We start from the raw sequence: 22,912 nt of genomic DNA, 5'->3' as shown, positions 1-22,912 counted from the left end.
ACAATAATATAACTGCTATTTTGTCAGGCTCTCCCAAAGTCAACACATTTTATTCTACTTCACGTACAGCAAAACAGCTTGTTGAAAACCACCGAGCTTTTGCTTCAGCTGTATGTACCAGGAGATCAGGCGTCCAGCAGCACCAGTAGAAGGTACTGGGTCCTTCCTGCAGCCACCCTTCTCGCCCCCGTGAGAATACCACTGCAATCCCCACTCTGGGGTATAACGAAAGGCAAAGTCACCAGCACTTCTTATTTGTAGTTCAGACAACACAGAAGTGAGGGAGAAACAGAAAAAGGGCGGGGGGAACTTAACACCTGAACTTAACAGTATTTCTGCACGGCACAGTGCCAGAGAAACACAAGTTCTGAATAAGCTAAAATAGTTACCAGCAAAAACACCTAGGAAAACAGCGAATTTTTGTAAACATTAGAGAGTATGTATGAAAATATAGTAATACACCGCACAATATACAAAACATTTCATTTCACACATTCATTATTGTATCTGCAACCAGAACTCTTGCTCATCTCTTCTCAGGAACCAGACACTACTGAACATTAATGTAGGAGGTAACCAACTATATGCCCCAGCCCAAGGAAGAAATCTGAACAGTAGAACCATTAGTCCATATGGGGTGAGGCCACACATGGCAGCAAGGCAGCACCCCTGAAAAACCAGCGAGGGCAAGACCAGTGGTAAGGGTTTCAGAGCGGGGTGACCCCCCTGACTGCCGGGACACGGCACCCGGCTGCTGCCTCTCCGGCTTAGGGCCCTCCGCAGCCCAGTTTACCTCAGACACCCTCTAACACTGTAGTTGAGAACGGTATGCTGATTCTGTGTTGCAAAAGCTGTGGTAAAAAGAGTTCGCAATCTTGCACAGGCCAAAATATCTTTGGGACACAGTCACAGTTATTTCTGCATTACATCTGAAAAGTTACTGCCCCTCAAATATGTGAATCTTACACCAAAGAGTAAGAAAATTCTGTTTATTGCTAGTTTACTGTAATTACCTCATCTTCTCACTCCCTGCATGTTCTTAACCCTCCATTACTACCATACTATTTTGATTCAGACCGGAAGGAGGAGACTTTTATAAATGTAGTAAAAAATAATTATAGAAAGGCACCTTGAAAACTACTTTTCCTTTCTCCCACAGAATCAGAAAAATAAATCCACAGTGGCACCACTTCCATCAGCCAAAGGCCCAGAGCGAAGCTTCCCCTTATTTTCTTCAAGTTGAACACATAACACACCTTCTAACCTCCAAAGCTATGTTTTACTACAACCTCAAATAATCAGCTAGAACTAGCGAATTCTTTAAAATAGAGAAATTCAACTCGTAGGGTGAAAAAAGTGAAAATAAACATTTAAAAACTAAGCCCTGTCCTGCCCAAAGATCCCTTGCAACAAGGGTCCTCTCTCTCACTCCCCTACCCAGCAACTCTCCGTAGCTGGCTGGGTCACGACATGGGCCCGCCATCTCCTTGGGTGCCCAGCGCAGACTCCTTCCACCACCACAGACGTACCCGCAGGCCTCCCCTCCTCTCCTCTCCTCACCAGTCTAGGCTTCCCCGGCTCCGTTGCCTTCCCTCACCCATCCCATCCCGCGGGCCAGGAGCCGCTGCCCGCCCGGGCCGTCCCCTCCCAGCCGCAGCGCAGCCAACGCAGCACCGCAGAGGCTGGAGCACACCTCTGTCATGGCTTCTGCACAAACACCACAGCACCTACTGAGGGTGAGTTCTGCCATGCTGCGTGATTTTGCACTGTGGTGAACCTCTCAACAGCTTAACTTTCAGAAGGAAGTTACCACTTGAAAAGGTAAAAAATGCACATCTACATGTCCATATTCAATTCCAGATTAAAATGCAAGAGTGGAAAGCAGAAAGTTTCAAAGCTCTTTTATTAGATGTTACCCAGCTAAACACATTACAGAAAACGTGATCTGAGATTTCACATTCGCAATCTACCCACAGTGTCATCAAGGATTCAGCATCTACAGAATACAAGTCTGCATAAAATAACAACTACCACCACCGCCGCCGCCACCCCTCCTGGTGCACGGTTACCATTCAGATGTAAGCAGGTACAGCACATTTTCAGAAAGCCTGGAACAATGCCTTCTTACACAAAAAATAACTGCCTATCTTGATAGCTGAATTTGCAGCTTAGCAATGCCGTATTTAAAGGACAGGTATTCAAATAACATGAGGTGCAGAAGTAGACTATATTTTACATAAATAATCCCAATGAATGCAAACAAGCCAAGTAATTATGAACAAAGGGTGGATATAGCAGTGGTCAAAAATGTCCTGTTAATGCTTTAAAATGGGTTAATGATGAATGCAACAATAACTACTAGCTAAAGGTTGTAATAATAGACATCAATCATATTCTAAAAACAGTCTGGGGAAAAAAACACATCTCCTATTGATAAAAACAGAGTTCAGCCCTACCCACAGAATGAGGTTGATACTTCTAAATATTTAAAAAAGAAACTGCATACTTACACTTTCAGGGATTGTTGGCAATCCAGTTATATCAGGAGTAATGAAATACGAGTGCTAATGAATGGGGAAAAATAATTAACAATTTATGCACATGGAAACCAAAAATTCTTTTTTTAAAAAATCCAGCACTTAGGTTTTCCAACCCCATCTTTGTTTAAGCAAATAGCCATTTTTCCAATAGCAGTCTTACCACTACTAGACAAAGAATTAAGCAGATCACAACACAAAATGACAAGCTCTGGTTCAGCACAGCACACAAACCAAGGGAACAAAATGCTGGGCTGCAGTTTTGAAATAACATTGAAATTAAGCCAGCTTTAAATGTTGTCACGAGCCCGAGTGTAGCATTGATTAACTTAAGCATTGATTTAAAAATTGCAACGAAAACAAAAAATGTTAAAGGACAAAACGTAAATTTAGAATGGAAAAGGAAAAATCATTCACATGAGAAAGTTAATTAGAATAGAAATATTATTACTTGATATACATTCTCTTCTCTTTCCGTACATCTTTGAATCAAAAATGTGCTAACAGAAATGCAACGTCTGACAACTTAAGATGCTGCAATCCTTTATGAAATACATTAGCAATTTTATGCATCTTAGTTTGAGGCCCTCTAGGATGTAAATATAAAATAGATTAAACTAAAAACAGATGTAATTTAAATTATTCTCATTAATCCAGGGCTTTTAATAGTTATCAGACATGGATTTAGCTCAGTAATTTTAAGGCATTTTTGTACAGTAGTCTGAATCTTGAAGGACAAAAAAAAACTTAAATGAATACTAAGTAAATGTGATAATTATTGACTTTTTAGCTTTTATTTGTTTTTAATGGAATTTTGACATTTTTTCATAGATTTCCTTTGGTTTTAAAGTGCATTTTAAAATTATAATTAACAACACAAAAATACAGTTTCTTTTCAAGTCAAACTTGAAAAAGATATACCAAAACATAAAGGAAGTCTATAAGATATTAAATGTGTCTTGTGTTAAAGCAAAAAAAAAAAAAATTTATTAATACTATTAATTCTGTGTAGGAGACTTATTAAACCAGCTTGATACATTTAATAGAAAATTTTCCCCACAAATTAGGTCATTTGGCAATAGTTAAAAATTTAAGAAAAAAATTGGCTTAAAAAAGGCATCCCATAAACATCATAGCACTTGCACAGTAAATATCCCAAGTTATTGTTTTGCATCAACAGAGAACAAAAGCTAAGATTTTTTTTTTTCCTCGAGTCAAGAACAAGAAAATATTCAGATTAATGGAATGCCTACAGAAGTAGGCAGTGAGAACAGAAAATTCTTAAGAAGTACAGTGAGAACAGAAAATTATTTCCTATATGCAATAAGGTCACAGAATATTTATCAAAAGATTTCTGAGTAATGGAGTTAGTAACTTTGAGAAGTAATTATTTATAATTAAAAAAGTAATAATATTTCACTCATTAAACAGAAAAGGAAGTCAGAACTATGAGGAGCAAAGACCCATTACTGCAGTCATTAAGAGTCATAAAGCAGCAAAAACAAGGTGGTATGGAGTCCTTGCACATCTTTGTGAACTCCCTTAGGAAGATGTACGGCCTTGGAAGAGATACTAAATTAATAGTTACTGTCCTGTGTAAAGTTTTCTCTAAAAAGGACACTAGCAAATGCAAGTTTCGTTCATCAATTTAAGGGTATGATTTTGGTTGCAGTTCTTATGGAAGGATTATGATGCACACACACATAGCTCTGACATTAAATTGATTTAAACAGAATAGGTACATTAATATTAGACTGCTCTTTTAGGCTAAAGACAGCAGCAGAATTTCCCAAAGGACGGGTATAAATAAGCCTGAAATCAAAAGAGAGATCCTATAGCAAGTAATTATTTCTTTAATTACAATAAGCTTTAGATAGTGCCTTTAAAACTCACCGATACAAGGCAAGGTTGTTTTTTCAAAACTTGCACACTTGCAAAAATCATCTCTTGGTTCTTATGCAAGATGAGAGAAAGATTGAACAATTTTGTTTTTCAACAAAAAAGCCAAAGTTGACTCTAACGCTTGTAATATTCCATGTTTAAAATATTGGCTGAAAATATGGTTTATTCTTTGTATTCCTCCCCCATTTGAATTCAGACTTAACTTAGCTAGCTTTTCCAACAGCAAGGGGGGAAAAAAAAAAAGAAAAACAAAAAAAATCACTTTTGTTAGCCCTCTATGGGTAAAATAAGTGACCCAAATTATATTTAAACTCAGGTTCCACAGAATGAATGGTCACCCCTCACAAATTTCAGCTGCAGAACATCTGTTACGGGGACTGCTAAGTGAGAGTAGAACTTGGTTCCTAACTGGACCTGAATTACTGGGAAACCCCATGTATCCAGATGCTGGGTGTAAGTCATCCATGATTATATACATGCAATTCTAAGTACCATTGTGATCTGCCACCTGAATCCCGCTTCAACATCCACGAGCCTTACCCTGCGGTGTACCTGGGGAAACGCGGGGAGGGATCTTTTTAATTCTGCATCATGAAATTTGAACTAGATTCCTCCTGGCACAATGAAAAGCCACCTCATGATGTCATTTCTACAATTATTTTTCAGACTGTAACTTCTTTTTAAATCTATTATACTGATGGTTCCAGTCTAGCTTATTTACAATATACAAGGAGCAAGAAAGGAACATCAATATAAAAGACCAGGCACACAAAGTTAGAGTTGAAAGTGGCCATAAACGTTTCCCTGCTCCCTGCAGCACTGAGCATTACAAAACTGGAGAATGCCTGTAGGTCCAACAAGCGTTCTGATTCAGGCTAAACTATTCCTTCCTGCTCTGCCCCGTCTGAACCTACAACATTTGCTCGACTCTACCTGCAGCCAAGCATTTGGCAAGAGGCCTGCATTTAGATAATCATTGTTCGGCTAAGGGGATTATAAAATTCTTTGATGTAACAAGCTACTGGGAACAAGAGACAACTGAGAGAAAAAAAAAATCAGAAGTCAGATAATATTGAAATAAAATCAGCAAGCATCAAACTTTATTGCGAGCAATTTGTCATCCCAGTGTTGCCAGCTGTATTCACCACAACATCCATTTCCAGGTTCATCACCACATTCATTTTGAGGCAGGCAAGTTCTATGCAAGATGAACTGCAACAGTGATAGCAACAGGCAGTAACACTTTGCAAGAAATGCAAGGAAAAATATCTTTACAATTTCTCTATGTCCCTCTGAAACACAGCAGGATTTTTAAAGGACTTTCTAAAGTGTTTTAGGGTTGCCAAATTAGAATTGGTTATAATACTGCAATTAATGATAGCAAAATATTATTTGATATACAGAAGTATTCTTGGCAAAGGTACTATAAATTGAAAAATAACTTGAAAATATTACACCGACAACAGAAGGAAAAAACAGCAACAGAAACAATTCCGACTGCAGCCTCAAAACCCAATATGTTATTCTGGTGAAAAAGAACACACAAGACTGGAAGGACTTCCACATACAGTGGATTAGCACTCTTCAAGGGGAAAAAATACTAAGCCTCTATGGCCTAGTGAAAAAAAACATAGTAAGGAATCTGAAATATGACAAATTAAAATAAAATAAAAGTAGCAATATGTTAAGCAGCAAGGGTGAGTAACTACTGGAACAGAAGTAGTAGACTCTGCATTTCTGTGTGCCTTCATAATAGGGCCAGATGCTTTTCTAGAGTCTTTACTCGAAGTATTGGGCTCAATTCTAAAATAATAGAGTTAAAAGTAACAGGAAATGACACAAATAAGGTCAAAATAAATAATGTAATGATCTTTCAGTACATGCATAGGGGAAGTCTTTACAAAACTGCTTCTTTCTGTGCCCTGCAAACTGTGATAGTTCAATCAAGAAACAGTCATTTGCACACAGGCATGCAGCAATCCTACAGATGCTGTGAACATCAACAATGCTGGAGACAGCAGAGATTCTGTATTGGCTTTATGTTTCATGCAGGCTCTACAAATGTATTTAAATGTGCATCCATATGCTATTTCTGTTAAAAACGTCAGGAACTGTAACACCACCTTGCCATACTATCAATGTCCTGTCCTACATCACAAAAAGTCAGAGCACAAAAGCAAGGTAGGCATGGACACATTCTTTCACCTAGATGTGCTGGAAGTTTCACGGAAAGCAGTGCACTTCCACCATCTTTCCTACAGCATTTTTGCATGATCAAGCAAAACTAGGAAGAAGGGGAAGGAATATGAGAAAGAAATGACTTTACACATATTTTTGTCCAATCCCGCAAGTCTACCTACTCAGACACAAGAGGCAATAAAACAGAGTTACTGTCTCCCGATTCACAGCAGAAGAAACCAAAAATATCTACATGGAACAGCTGGAAGCACAAAAAAATAGTTCTAGCACTGCCAGATCCCACTGCAGCTTACTTTCTCACCTATAGAGCAAAATTCAAATTTCTGCTTCTTTGACTATGACTTTAAGAGAACAAACCCTATTCTGCACGGGGGGGCAGCGGGGAAAAGGCTGTCCGAGCCAGTTAATGATGGGAAAAAACATAAATTTACTCTTTATACAAAGGGGATTTTTTTTGTTTGTTTGTTTCAACCTCATCTACTATTTTATAGTCAGTAATAGGGTGAAGAGTTAAACAGAGAATACTTACCACACTTAAACTGACTAAAGCGTTCGCCTTTGGCACAGGATGGCTATACAATGATTTTAACAAATCATTTGAGTCATTTTCCTATAGGGAATATTTTTAAAAGATAGTTAATTATTGTATAAAAACTAATTACCACTTACTACATCAAAATATATATCGACAAAGATATATGTATTTTTTTTAATGAGAAAGACAATTGCAATTCACGGCGAAGTATTTAAATATTAAGTATAAAATTCAGGCCAACTTTCTATCTCAGAAAATGATTGTACCTGCAAGTTAAGTCAATCTCTTACTCCTTAAATGAATCACATTATTTGTAACTGAAAATAGTGTTAACTCGTCTAGGTGATCTATATATCATTATCTTCCTAAAACTGTTAGCCATGGTATTTGCCTATTCAAAGTTTTATTAAATATGCAGCTACATAGCTCATACGGTGTATTTTTAAATGATTTGGAGCACATTAAAAAATTAATAAGGTTTACTAAAAAGTACATGCAGCTACCAGCTTTAACTAGGATCCCTCACCTTGATTTCATTTACTTGGGGAAGAGATGCAGCTGGAGTTTTTTGTTTGGTTTAGGATTTTCATTCAGTTCAGGGGTTTTGTTCACAGAGATTAAATTCTTTTTGTTGTCAAAGTAAAACCAAAATTATCAGTGACAAGCCAGGGCCAGCTTTTAAATATATTGTTTGAGTTTGCAGGAAGCTTCCGCCTCTCCTTGCAAGAATGATGGTGTTACTGGATCTCATACCAGTGAACAAGACTTTGGGTCTGGCTCTTGGTCAGAGGAACAGCACCTGGGCCAGGCAGGAGCAACGTCGTCTAACAGCCTCCCCAGCAACAGCTACAGCACTACGCAATGCAACAGAATATTTCTGTACACTGCTAAAACTTTCTGACCCACCAAAACAGTTTTCTCAGCACACAGGACAACTTATAACCCAGCAGCTTAAGTTGGCTGCAGTAGTAGCTGCAACGCCACAACCAGTGATCAAGAAACAAAGATGGCAATCTCTACCCTTTCTGCCAAATACAACCTTAATATTTACTATTACAGTGAAATCTGGGCCAAAACCAAAGTCTCACTATACCATTTATAAGATGTAAATGTATTCCACACTTTATTTAAACACAGCTAACACCAAACTTTCGTACTGCATTTTCTTTTTACATAAAAAAATCATCATTCTCTGTAGTCTATTTACTATAATGCACAATAATTGCTTATTCTATAGTTCATATATTCTTGAAATGTCAGCTTTTCCAGTCTATAGCATATGGCTGACTATTGATGCTTTTTTTTTCTTTTAATTACAATCTAGTACACTAATATAGTTAAAGCAGAAAGGTATAGCTTTAATGTTCTCAGCAAAGACAGATGCCAGTATTTCCTTTCCTGCATAATCCTGGAATATGTCTAATTGCTCATGAATATGCAAACTAAACTATCATGATTCTTCACCAAATGCTGCAAGTAATTTTGTCTTGCTAGTTGAGATGACAGAATTACGAGAGGTAGTTTTTAGTTACTATGAAGGGTGAAACAGTACATCATATTTTATGCGGTTCTGAAAAAAAGTGTTTGTAACTGATAATCAGATACTTCCAGAGATCTACAGTTTACAATCAATACGTCATACAGATCTCCAGTGATGTGACACCTTCCTCACACTTCACCCAGGACTTGTTTATGCTCAGACTGACACTTTATAAAGGTATATTCTCAGCAGCCTTTTAAGACTACTGTGGGATTCAAGTGACAGTGGCAGCTGTATGTTCAGATTCTTTGAATTTCAGTATGATGAATGTAAAAACTTGCTTCTAAACTCTACTAAAATTTTAAACTTTTAAACAGTATAGAATCACTTTACAGCACGTCAAATGGTGACCATTATTTGAAGGAAAATATTTTACACAAACAGAATATTTAAAATTACCTGTTCTTTAGCCAAATAATCTGCCAGGGTATTTAGGAGCTTGTAGTATACCTCAAACCATGGTAGGTAACTAAAACAGGAGGGGAAAAGCATTTTAATAAAATATCAGTGTATTTTTTCCAGTGCTTATAAAATACTACTGCAATTAATCTGACTTGCACATATTTATAATATTTCTACAGACAAATAAAATCCATATAAAACCTTTCCCCACAAATTTAATGGTGCATCACAGATAGTAGCAAAGATACGATTCTTTGTGCTGGACACCTGCTTGAAGTTCCATTAAGCATAGATTAGCTCATAATACTTCCACTTTTCATTATCTTAAAGGCACCAAAAAAATCATTTTAAACATTGCCAAATGACATTCCCATTATCTTTAATTGTTATGTCTTTCGGTAGTTACGCTATTTGCAATACTGAAACTCTGCGTCCTGTCGTACCTCGTGGACTGCCAGAACTGCTGCTTCCCTGGAGAATGAAAAACAATTTTACCTGGGCAGACCAGGTACCCCGTGTTTGACAAGTGGGGCAATGCTATGCAAGAGTATAGATGTGTAAGAATACCGGTCTCCCTATAAAGTCATTTCTAGAGCTAGAATGAGCTTCTAAAAATACGAGAGCATTCACCAATATTGTAAACACACAGCACATTAAGACATGAATACTTTAATAGACTTTTAACACAAGCCTGCAGCCCATATGCGTGCAATACTCTCAGTGAGTTAAACAGAATCCAAGATAAATAAGACATAACTGAAGAGCATGAGAAAAACTCAAACACAGTGGCATCAGTTCCATTTTTTGTCGTCTATATACAGAACAGTTACCTTTACTAGTGACATCATCGGTGATCACATGCTACAGAATTTTCCATAATCACTATTTAAGTCTATGCTACAGATGTAATAAGTCTGGTAAACTAAACAGTACCAGTATAAATTACTCCTTATTTACAAATTACACACCTTCTCATGTCTGTTAGAATTTTATCACAGAGAACATTACTAAAATGGTCCTGGTATGGTTAATGTTAGTTGTTTGAGGTTAGAAGGGAGGTTCGAAGGAAATAAAGCCTGAGATGTTTTTACTACATTTCATACCCATATGTAACAATACTACACACTTTGTCATTCTGTGCAGTGTAAATCCACGGACATAGTTCCAATGCATTTCTTAAAAGCTTTAGCGTGTTTTATGGGCAGACCTTAAAATTTGAAATTTATATATTTCAGGAAACACGCAACTGCAACTGTAAAAGCCCAGTATGCAGAACCTAAATGTTTTCCCTGATAGGAAAAGGAAACCTGTTAGGGGAAACCCTGGCTGGCAGAGAAGCCAAGTCTACTTTTGTGCAGTGAGTCCAGTGACGGGTCATGTTTTCTTTCTAACACCTCTGTCCTCAGTACGCAGCTGGCAAGGCTTTAAAAACAGATCTTAATTCTTAAGGCAAAGAAAGAGAACAGCAGAAGTCTGAACATACAGTTATGCATTTTCTAGTAATCTTATTTACAAATCCTTATTAATGCTTAACTGCTGGTTCTTAGGAAAAAAAAAAAAAACAAACAAACAAAACTACCACAAAAACACCGCACAAAAAAGCCATGATGCATTTACACTTGCCAAGCCAAAGTGACACAGAGGCAATGATTTCTTTTAGACCTACTGTATTAATGCCTTTATCACACTTTACCATACATTGTACTGGCTATTAATCAGAACTACATCAACCTCTTAATGCTCACAGACATTTTTAATGCTTGGTATTGTTGACAGTAGTTAAGGTGTGACATTATTGCATTTGCTTTTCAATATATTCTTATATAATCACAAAATTTACTTCATTGCACCTGTGTAAGGCCACTCTGCTTACAGGCATGAACGCTGCACGCACTTGTAAAACACCCATCACAACAGCACCTAAAACATCTAATCTTTGAGGTTTCTTCCACCAAGGACTCCTGCTCTATTATCTTTTGAAATCGTGTTAAGCTGGTTTTACACGTCGCTGAAACGCAGCGCAGATAGGCAAACAAATCGTTCACCACAGCGTTCAGAGTGCCTGCAAATGTCAGAGCTATCGAACAGTTTTACAGCAGGGACCGGAGCACTGTTCTAGCGTCTTGTCCAAGTCAAGGTACCAGGTAGGTATAAATCACATAGCATTTTTATGACACTGGACACACAAACGGGTTAGATTACCTAAAAGCTTTCCAGTATTTTGCTATCACCTCTGCACTAGTGGCGTACATCACCCCAGCATATTTTGCTGTAGAATACTCTAAAATCTTATCTGATCATCCATTTTTCATAATGCACATTAATGAACAGCATTCTATAAAAATAAAGGCTCCTACTTCAATAAAATATTAACGATATTTCTTTCTTGTATTTATGATCTCAATTCGCCTCTTACTGTGAAAAGAAAAATTAAATGCAATTTTTAAGTCCATGCATAAAAAGGTCAAATTCATTATTTGAAATTAATGAATCCTAACAGAAAGCCAAGGGAGATTTTTCTTTCATACAGCAAGGCACGCTGACCAGAGTACTCATACAAAAATTTCTTCTATTAGCAAAATCAGGTTGATGATAACACTTCACGTAACAAAACCGCAAAGAAAAAAATTGCAAAAACAGACTACTTGAACATAGTTTAAAAATGCATTTCCTTTCTGAGCTGAAAGACTGGAAAAGGAATCGCTTTAACCACAGACACAAGGTTAATACAATCTCAACATGCTGCTTAAACCTGAAAAATTAAGGAAATCGAAACAAGTACTCCACTACGTTACACGGCATGAAACCAAAGGCCACTAAGACCCGTCCTGTTTCTTTTCCACATAATCTTCAGTTCTTCAAAAGCACGGTTTAATTGCAAAAGCTTTTCTTGATATTTTTAACTATACTGTTCTTACTGCAACAAAATATTACAAAGATCTACTGGAAAGCAAAAAAGTTCCCTTTATATTTTTATGTATTTGTTAATTGCTATTAATTCAGTGTAATAAAGAATTGTTACATTTGTTGCTTTCATAAACAATAATGAGCATTTGTGTGTGTGCATATACAATGCATCTCTGCGTTCAAAAGTAAACATAAACACAGGCTGTGTTTGTTCATAACCAAGACAGCTATCAGGTGGTATTTTCGATTCTCAATTCAAAGAGCAAATATAAGCTCTTTTTATTTTGTAACATCCTCAAGGCTGTCAAGCAACATTTTTGTCGTCTTATATCACGGGCTGATTTTGCAAGCATCTGTGTGAACAACCCTATTAATTTATTTGGACTACTCTAGTAAATAGATTTATTCCTAGATGGACACTCCCATGATATAGGCTTTACATCCTTCTCCAGTACATCGTATTGGAAAAAGCACTATGTCTGACACTTGCATGTATGATCGCTAAAAACCAGGAACATTACAGGTAAAAGAATCTTCTTAGCTTGTCCTGTTAGCAAATTTTGAAAAATTATTTAATCTTTATTTAGCACAGAAGAACTAGTCTGTGTACAGAAAAGTCATCAAGCACACGAATGGCCATCGACATCTGTTAGGCTGGGTGACAATTTTTTTCAAGTCAGGACAGAAATGCACTGTCTGCAAAAAATAGTTTTGAAATGACTGAATTTAACAGAGGAGACCTGTAATATATTACTCCTAACTCAAAACTGTCACACTAATATGTACCTTAACAACAGATAAAATCAAAATTAAAGTTCACTACTAGAAAGACCTTACCATCATACTTGTATTCATAAAATTATTTATGAGTGGTGTATTTCATAATTAATTAGCTGTCTTACAAAAACGTCAAAAGGTTATCAATGAAGCCCCTTCACAGTAGATAAAAGAGAGGAAAAACAGGACTTTAACTTTCAACTTTAATGTATTTAGAAGCCTAAACTTCAAATAAAAATAACTGAGGTTCTTAAACTACGAAATCATTATTGGTTTCTTGTTTATTTTTCCTCTAATTGTACATATTGTCTTTGCGTTCCTCATATAACAACCAAAAACTCTTTGAGAAACAAACATACAAGACAAACATATGACAACCTCCAACAACATACAACAATTTCTCTAAAGTTGCCACAAAACACTTCTCCCACAACAAAGAATAACATCAAAACATATGCAATATTGTTTTAATAGATACGTATTATTCCCTGGTTGAGAATACAGTGGTCTTTATTTAAAAGTAGAGGCACTGCCTGTCACGAAAGCAAGCGCCCAAGATATTTCATGGTTAATTAAAAACGTACTTAGCATTTTCTTTTAATCCAAATGAGCCACAAGGCAGGAGCTCAGACTTTTATTCAAAGTCACGCATAACCCTTGTTGCCATAAGTAGACTTCCACCTCACTGGTGCTTCTACTAGAGCTCTGATAAAACTTTTACATTCACGAGTCAAAGGTTAAATAAAGGAGAGGAAATGTTTTCTGTCAAATAGTCAGGTAACCACTAACAGTCCTGAACTATCAGCAGGAATCTAACTTCTAGTAATCAAATAAAACTAAGGAAACTGCCTTTCCGTAGCTAAATGTCTAATGTCTAGGGGCTACTTTTCTGTCTGGAAAATTGACACAAAATGTGTAAAATTGAAACATTCTGCTTCTAAGGGATTTGCCTAAAGGAAGAGCGAGAAAGCTTCAAGCGTGGTCTGAACTGAAGAACTACAAAGGCTTACCACATAAACCTGTCTTCCTTATTAGAGCATTTCATTTGGAAACGTAGGTGACAATTTTACAGTCATAAAATTAATGAAATCTAAGACTGAGCATTTTAACGATGCATTTTGCATTCCTCTGGATACATAAGGTCAACCTCAGAGTCCATCAACAGTTTCAAGTTTTTTAACAAAACAAATTTCAGTCAAATTATTTGCACTTTGTACTAAAACCACTCAGGTAATTCAAAAACAATTTCACGTAAACCCAGAAAGTATTATTCCTACTGCAAACAGCAGGGATATTTAGAAACAATACCCAGAAGAATTAAGTCTCCTTCTATTATTTGAAAGTGAACAGTGAAGTTTCTGCTGTGCCACTTTAAATCTCAACTGGCAAAATTACTTCTTAAATTAAAAACTGAAAAGTAAAACTAGAAGAAAAGATCCCGCATGGTATATGAGCACAACCAGGTATGTGACAATATTTCTACTGTGGTATCCCTCATTCTTACGGGGCTGCAGGAGCTCAACACTTTGTGGAGAGGGAGGAGGTGACGCAGCAGGATTCGCTCAGAAAGTTTCACTGAGCAGCCATGCAGTTTAAAGAAAACAGAACAAAACAAAACCCCAAAACTTGCAAAGGAATCACGTGAAACTTCTGGAGTATAATCCAAGATTTATTTTCTTGTCTTACTACGATTTTGCACGTACGGGCACTTTGAATTTGGCGACTGCAGCCAAGCTTTGCATTTTCATTTTAGACAATTTTGTATCACAATTAAGTTCTTCAAACAAAAATGCCTGAAATAGCTACCTTGGGGGATTTTTATTTCACTGTATAAACATACAGAGAACTTTAACAAAACATTCTGATTTGGGAGAAAAATTTTTTTACACAATTCATATATGCGCGTATATAAAATGTTAAAAAACGTAAAACTTATAGAAGAATTTTTAGATGTACAAGTATGTTTTCTGTCACAAACTATCCAGTTTAAACCAAGACCATGTGGTTGAAAACTCAGAGATGATTTCCTTTAATTAGTGTTTCAGATGAAGAACGAATTAGAGAGAGAAATCCCATAAACTACAAGGCTTTAATCTTAGAAGCAGCTTTAGGTTGTTGGTGTAAAACCTGAGGACAAGCAGCCTTTTCTTCAGTTTTCAGTTAAGAATCCCCTTCAGCAGTTCAAATCCTGTCTCTTCAGCTGCCCCAGCACAGGTTAACGCGTGGCCTGGTACCTTCCACGAGAGAAAAGCTGTGTCCTGTTCCCCACTCATCAGCCTGCCCAAATTTCCCGAGTATTTCCTTCTCATTGCTTCAACTGGCTTATTCCCGCTCGTCTTTTCAGAGATTGTTACTTAAATTTTAGTTACTTATGACCATTTCATGTAGTTAATTTTTCTGCATTTGCCTATCTCTAGTTGTTGCTGTTAAAGCCCCAGTCAGCAATCTTAATGTATTACTCCTTTGAGGCGATATACATGTGTGTGCATATGTAGGTGGGTACCTAGACATGGTATTTATGTGTTTATATAACAGTCTATGACTGTTGTGTACATTATCTGTGACAGACAAGGAGTCTGAATTGCACATACAGCTGAGTCATTATATGTGTATATACACTCAGCGAAAATAAATTTCTACTACTTTGATATATGGAAGAGAGCAAGTGTGAACATGCATACACGCTCTTGATATATAAAGACAGCATTCATTCGTTAAGATTTCTTTGATTTTGGTTAATTTAAGATCAACAAGCATGTACAAGGGAAAGCCAGATAAAATGCCAAAAGAAATCTGCTAGTGAGTCTTCTTTCACTTGGTCACTTGTAATGAATCTTGGAGCCAGAGCAGAAACACATCAGATGGAAATACTGATGCATTCCTTCTGTCTGAGCTAAACACAACACACACAAACTGGAAAGAAACGGACTACCAAGCTGTAAGTACAATGCTAGTGCTGTTACGCATTCAGCTATGCATTGCAAATTTGAAATTGTCACAATAAAAGGAATAAAGGCAATGCTTTGATTATGGTTTGGTGAAAAATTATAGCTTGCCACTTGTCATTGCCCTAGTTATTTTTACCAAGTAACAGACCACTGACTAACCTTTAACCAATGCATGTCTGTGGGGAAATGTTAAAAGAAATACTCAAGTTTACACCAGCTGAGAATTTGCGTCCTTTGCTATGCAGCACCACATACAGCATTTAAATGTGTGCACTTGGGTGTGTGTAACTGATTAAGCATTTGTTATGTAGCGTTAGAACTCAGCCAGACAATGTTAGGAGTACAAGTAAAAAATTTTGTTTCTAGCTTGATGAGTTGAAAAAGTTAACTCCGAGAAAAGAGCTAAAATCATACATATACGTTCTCTCTCTGGGTCTTAACAAGATATATCAACAAAAGGTATCACAGAGAAAAGGGTTAAGTATTATACACTCCAAAATCCTAAGAATTAAATCTTTCCACAGTATTATTAAAGAAGTATTGTCAGGATCACAGAAAGTCAATTAATTTGCAGAATGAAATCTTTTTCTTTTGCTATTTTCATTATATGATAGTAATTTTTTTTTTTTTTTTTTGCAATATTTATAGCAAATACTTATTTTTAAATTACTTGCCTAAAAACATCCAGTGTACCAGCTCTCAACATTAGTTTGGAATCTGTTTAAAAAGCTCACAAAAGTCTTGATGTGATATTTCCAATAATTTTAAGCACCACTCTACAAGTTTCTATATTGTCTGGTCCGTATTGTCTGTAACATTCCACTCTGCATGTTCTTTCACCGATACTCTTTTACAAGTCGATGTTGGGTTTGTTTCCCTAACTCATGTGGTCTGTCCTCCTAATGACACCTTCCATGACTGCCCGACTGTCATGTTGCCCAAATACCCGATATTCTGCTTTTCTCCATAAGCTTCCTAGCTTAATCTCCAAAATTGTCCAAGTCGCCTCTCTGCTGTCAGTGGGTTTGGCTCTTTGGCAGCACACGGCTCCTCTTTCACCTCGTGTTTGGGGATTCTCATTTTGAAGGCAATTATACTTCGACCTTGTTCTTCTCATGTGCTGCTCAACTGGACGTTCACATTTCTTCTATGGACATTACAGGCTGCTAGACTCTTAATTGAAATGGCAAATTTGTCTTTTAATTAAAGTACTCTGGCTTTTAATTAATTTAATTAAAAGGGGTTTAGGACAGCAAACGAATTGTTTTTTTCATTACCAAAACAATTATCTTACGGAAGAAGAAAGAAAAGCAGAGGGAGAAACAAAAGTATTTCACTGAGTTCAATTTCTCCATCATCAATCTCTCTTCTGCAACAAAGTGGCATGCTCTTTATTGAGAATTATCTGGCTCTGGCATTTCTTGTACTAGATATGTTCTGGCCAAAGAACATGGAAGATATCCCCAAAAATCGTATTTGCAAGGAAAGTAATACAGAATAGTGCACTTTATTGTTAAATTGACTGGATGCTCATCAAAGATCTCATTAGAAAGTAAAAATATCCACGTCATATTCAAAGCCTCTAAAGCTGCAGTGTATTGTTCTCTGCTTTTAAGCAGAGATTTCATGTTATTTAAATAGAATTATTTAGCCTTACACAAGAATATTATCACATGTGGCTTGGGGCTACTTTTCACATGAAATCAACGGTAACACTGTTGTAGAGAAACAACACCCTGATAGAGAAGTATAAGGCATTATCAGAGGATTTGCAAAAGATAATTTTTTCTTGTATTTTTCTTATATTCGCTCCCTGACTCAATTTTTCTTATACTATCTTACCTTAGAATACAGAGGCAGACCTTGCCTCCCGACGTCAAACGGCAAAATCCAAACCTTTGCTTACTTTCAATGTCGGTGAGCACGAAGGTAAAATGCTGTCCTACTTGGTTTTGGGACACCCTGAAAAATTAGATAGAGAGCATAAAACCACTAAATCACATAAAACATGAGCATTTAAGTCATTGGTCCCAAGAATTTTCATGCTCAAGCCTCACCATCCTTCTCTCCCTCCCCACCCTCCAGGCCGCCTCCTGCACCCCAGTCCCTCCCCTCGGCACAGAGGAGCCTGGGTCCTTCCTTGGGCCGTGCCTCCGGCTGCCGTGCTCCGCGGGGTCTGGCCCCCAGTCTGTACGCAGGGGGCATTCCATAAGGTCTTTTCCTAAGGAAGGCCCAAGCAGAGCCGGTACAAGCCTGCCACAGCTTGTCGGCTTTGTGCACACCTCCACAGTGGGAAATGGTAACCAAAACAAAGGTTTAAAATTCTACAAATAATTAATTGTCATAATACAGGCCTGGCTTCAGACAGCCATTGAGGAACTAGGGCGAGGGTTTTCCCTCCTTCAGAATAGTTTCCTTGGTTAAATTCATCGCCTTCCCATGCACTCGCACACATCTTCCTCCCTTTTTTGCACCACACATTGCCCAACAAACAACTTTTGCTAAGTTCATTTTCCAATGCAACTTTGTTCGCTTCTGGAAATGCAAAAGCCAGAAAACAATCAAGAACAAACAGCATGAGAGCTAAAATAATAAGTAATAATATCTGCAAGACTGTATCAAAACACGCACCCACTTAGAATACGTTTACACTCAATTTCCCTGCCTGATGTTCCAACTGCCCTCACCCCCAAAGTCTGCTCAGGCAGCACGCCCTCAGCAGCGCAGGCTGATCCCTTCGGCTCTCAGTTCCCACCTCCCCTCCAGGGCCGCCTCTGACTCGTCGTACTCCTCTCCAGGTCCCCGTCCCAACCTCCATTGCTGACCCCCCACTTTCTGCTTGAAAATATGAACCTTTTCCCAATTTGTATTTAAGAAGAAATGGCATCTTCTCTGCCATGACGTGTCTCTTATCTGCTTTACGCTCTCAAGCCAGACGCCTTTCTCTCTTGTGCAATTTGTCAGCTTCAGGCAGAGGATCACTGAGCGCGCGGGACAGACCCGCTTTTCGGTGTGGCCAGACTTCAGTGATCTTCATAGAAATTGCAAAATATCTTCAGTGTAAGCATTTCAGAACACCACTAAACTGAAGTTCACTCACAGAAATACATATTGCACTTTTCCAAAATGTCCCAGAGAGAACCAGCTTTAGGCAGACTTGGCATTTGCAGCCAGCAGAGGTAACGTGGGGCATAGAATGAATCATAGTGGCTTGGATTAGAAGGGACCTTTAAAGATTTAATTAAAAACAAATGAAAACAAAGCTATGACGGGGAATGCATGGAGATTTGAAAACATAAACAGTAGGCGTTCTGCCTGTAAATCTATTGTCCTCTGTTCTTTTCCCATTCTTACATGATCATCTACAGCTGAATACCTGAGCACCTGCTAGTAAGCACTATGATTAACATGTGTCATGTGTGGTTACTTCTTAGATGCCCAGCTGAAAATGAATGCCCACAGAAGCTGAGAACCATCACAGATCTCACTGTTTTCCAATTTAAGAGCACAAAATATTTTTTTAATTTATCCCCTGCAATGTGGGTTGAGGTTTTTGTTGTGTTTTCTTTTTTAAATCTCCAAACTAAAATATAAAAGTTTTCCCCTAGGAAAGAAGAGTAGAAAATGATCAAAGGGCAAGAGAAGTTACATGGACACGTGTACCTTACACTGCTTAACACGTGTGTGACAAAACCTTAAAGATTCATTACGTGATACCACTACCCAGACTGCAGAGCCTCCCACTCATCTCATTTGGTCTAGTCCCTCGCGAATACCCAGTGACCAGCTGAAACAAAAGCCTGCGCTGAGCATATATGACATTACAAGATACTTCTTTAGTTCAGTAATTAAACTCAAATCATTAAGACAAGCATTTTCTTCGCTTGTCTTCAACAGACTGGAACAACCTCGTGCGCTCTTTAAACACAGTAAATGCTCAACGGCTTTCACTCAGTCCTTCATTTTTCATGTTCTCTGTAGCTAGCACGCTGCCTCTATGTTATGCCTGATACAATAGAGAGCCATCAATAACAATGCGTTACTACTCCCCTGCCAATGAGGCAATTTTCTATTTCACATCTTTGCATTTTCCTCTTTATTCCTGAGAGCAGATCACCGCTGAAACCTGCAGCATGGTTTCAGTAGCCCTGCGCACGCTGTGGCCAGGGGCTTACCCAGGAATTCAGCAGTAGCTGGTCGGACGGTAGCACCGCGACCTCGGCCGCCTCCTGCTCCCACCCTCTCTGCTCTGCCTTGTCCCGCCGTGAGGCTTGGAGCTTTCTGCAGCCACAACTGGCTTTTTCTTACACTACAAAACACCTGGCATGGTTAGGCTGGGGTCTCTGTGCGCCGTCTTAACCCAAAGAGATCATTAATAATTCACAAAAAGCAATTGTTAATAGATGCCCATCTACGCAGGCGTTGCTTTTAATGTACCGTGTTCACGTATGTCAGGCAAATGACTACCCAGTTACTGCTTGAACACAATTCCTTAGCCCAGAAAACTCACATCAGTGAGGATCTCTTGCTTTCAGTTATTTGCCTCCTCCCTTCCCAAAACCTGAAGATAGCATGGGAAAATTAAAACATAGGTAAAAATGTCACTACACGAGACCACTTTAAAAGTGAGATTTAAATTCTGGTATTCTCTATTAAAATAGCCCAGCCAAGTTATGACAGTTCAGCGGGAGGCAATTCCGATGCCATCTCACCACCTCCAACTCAACGTCTTCCCTTTGCTCGAGAGGTAACCTCATGTTTCAACAGTCAGTGTAAAAGTGGCCCAGCTTGAAAACTACTTGCCACAGAGTTTAGAAGGAGATGTGACCAGCACGTTACAGATTTTCAAACTGAGAAAAACTCCGGGGCTAAAACTGAATCTCCACAAAGAACCCAAAAGTTTGCATGTAGTACCATTTGCTTCAAAGGAACAGCTTACAGCAGCCAGTGACCATCCATCCGGACCACATTTTCTGATCAGAGTTTAAAATAGTGAATTAATTCTAGGTTTCTAATTTGAAAACTCCACTTAAGATCTGGGGGCAGCAAGGATGACTGGTTTTTTACTCCTCTTCAGCAGAATTAAAACTGAATATATGTAAGCCTTACAGAAACAAAGAAATGACGACTGGGGATTTCTCTGTATCAACAGGTAACCACAATGTATGAACCAGACACACAGAACATTCAAAAAGTGCTAGCACTACGGTTTTAACGCATACATTGATGTACCATCACGTGGACAAACGTTGGCTATGTGCCTTGGGGCTCGTGCCTCTCTGTTTCAGTGCAGCTCCGAAGTCAAGCCTCACCTTCCGAGGCAGGCAGCAGGTCCTGGCACTGCCACCGAACCACAGCAACCATGCCTCTCAAGTCTTCCTTAATGTGAAAATCAACACAAGTAAAACGCAATTACTACGTACCAGAATTCCCTACACAAAATGTTATCCAGACTTTCTATCGAAGTGCAAGATCAACTGGCCAAGCTTAAAAAAAAAAACCCCAACTTTCTGCAAAGCACAGCTCTGGCAGGCTATTTGAAGAGAGCACGAGCTACTCCCTTGTGCGGGGAGAGCAGGCACAAATCGTTCCCAACCATCGCTGACCTTCTCACTCATTCCTCTGCCTTGCTTTTGACTTACTTTCAACTCCTGCCCTGCATGTTTACATTTAATCTTCGTTTAACAATAATAAATCACTAATAGCAAAGAATGTGTGTAGCTACTTGTTAACCCTGCAGACTACAATAGGCTCTTTCAAGGTTATTACGGTTCACTATAGGAATAAAAGTAGTTTTAAAAATTTTCTAAGTACATATCTACACAATGCAGAAAAGGCTCTTTGGTACCCGTGGAGCAGGTAAAGAGTCATTTTAAAGATTTTTGTCTACACTACAGCTCTTGTTCAGGCCTCATTTTAAGGCTGCCTTGAGAGAGCTGATTAAGGCAGGAATTAAATCTCTTCTTTGAATGAAAACCAGTAGGTCTAATCATTAAATTTATCCCTTGCTCTCAATAAGAATTATTGTTCTTCCAAATTAATCTGTTTAGGATGCAGATGATTGAAATTATTTTTTCTTCAAATTTTAGGAATTTTTAAAGGCTTTTGAATTTCAGAGAGATTTTTCAGAGTTCGCTTTCTTCAGTGAGTTTGAAAAAAATGTAAGACTTTATGCATGAGAACCCAGACTTTGACGACTTATTTTTAAAAGAAAATTCAGTTATTGACATCATTAATTATAAAGCATCATGTACATGTACTTGACCAATGTAACTGAAGTCTACAGTTCTGATTAAAGCTTTGACAGCTGCTATCTAACCCTGAAAATTTCAAATGTATTTCATCTCCCAATCTGATGCTGAAAAGCAAACCCTACCAGTCATTCACCCTAATTGTCACCAGATCAGAGAATAGATTAGAAACCATTTAAAGCAGGAATGCGAAAAACAGATGTTAAGGTAGTGGTACAAGCTGATGGAGAGACTGGGTAACCCTAGGTTGGGCCGTCTCCTGCAACTAATTGCTATCCCCAAATCCAAGTTTCAGGGACTGTGTTCTCCAGTTCCAAGCCCATGCCACGACCCATGACGCCACAGCTCAGGCTCCCCGTGGGGAGGGTTCCTCTGCTCCAACGGAGCTATCTGACTTGAGGTCTGCTTCCCAGCAACCCCAACTCCTGACACGTGAGAAAGAAAAAGAACAGGAAGAAAACCACAAAAAAATATGAAAACGTACAAAGCTGCCGCCAAATAAGGAAATTCCCACAAATAAAAAGCATAGTTAGTTTATAATCGGGGTTACGTTTTCAAAACAGAAACATTAAAAGAAACCACAACTAGTTAGTAAAGAGTCTCACTGGGTGTATTGAAGTTGCAGCACAAGCTCGCTCCGTCCAGGGGCCCTGGCCATTGTACCTGGCCCAGGGTCTACCGGAGCACACCGTGGCTCCCTCAGTGTGCCCAGGTTTCATCTCAGATGGGTCCACTGCTGCACACACACGGACACCAAATAACCCACATTTGAAACCAAGAGTTACACTCTTCCACGGTGTACAGTTCATGCTGCAACCTGTCCTTACAAAGGCTTCTCTCTTGCACATACATTTGATATTACATACGCACAAACCATAATACAATGAGCTAACGGATGGAAAGAACTCAATTGT

The 22,912-nt window shown here is 38.3% G+C and overlaps 1 protein-coding gene across 5 annotated transcripts in view; it reads right to left on the bottom strand.

Moving 5' to 3' along the window:
• The window catches only part of DENND1B (DENN domain containing 1B), a 161,443-nt gene that overhangs the window by 76,940 nt on the left and 61,591 nt on the right, over positions 1–22,912 (bottom strand). For 3 of the 5 annotated variants that reach the window (XR_012836571.1, XM_075760165.1, XM_075760164.1), the window contains exons 5-9: positions 17,590–17,709; positions 9,113–9,182; positions 7,168–7,248; positions 4,431–4,490; positions 2,511–2,564 (exon numbers count right to left, since the gene is read on the bottom strand). Coding sequence is in view for 4 of the 5 variants with exons in the window: in XM_075760165.1 (XP_075616280.1) it covers positions 2,511–2,564; positions 4,431–4,490; positions 7,168–7,248; positions 9,113–9,182; positions 17,590–17,709 (385 nt within the window). In the remaining variant the exon portion in view is untranslated. The remainder of the gene's footprint in view (positions 1–2,510; positions 2,565–4,430; positions 4,491–7,167; positions 7,249–9,112; positions 9,183–17,589; positions 17,710–22,912) is intronic. The other 2 variants (XM_075760167.1, XM_075760168.1) reach the window with 2 other exon arrangements.

The sequence above is a fragment of the Balearica regulorum genome, chromosome 8 (genome assembly GCF_011004875.1).
Source record: "Balearica regulorum gibbericeps isolate bBalReg1 chromosome 8, bBalReg1.pri, whole genome shotgun sequence".
Lineage (NCBI taxonomy): Eukaryota > Metazoa > Chordata > Aves > Gruiformes > Gruidae > Balearica > Balearica regulorum.
This window is presented reverse-complemented; position numbering and strand designations above follow the sequence as displayed.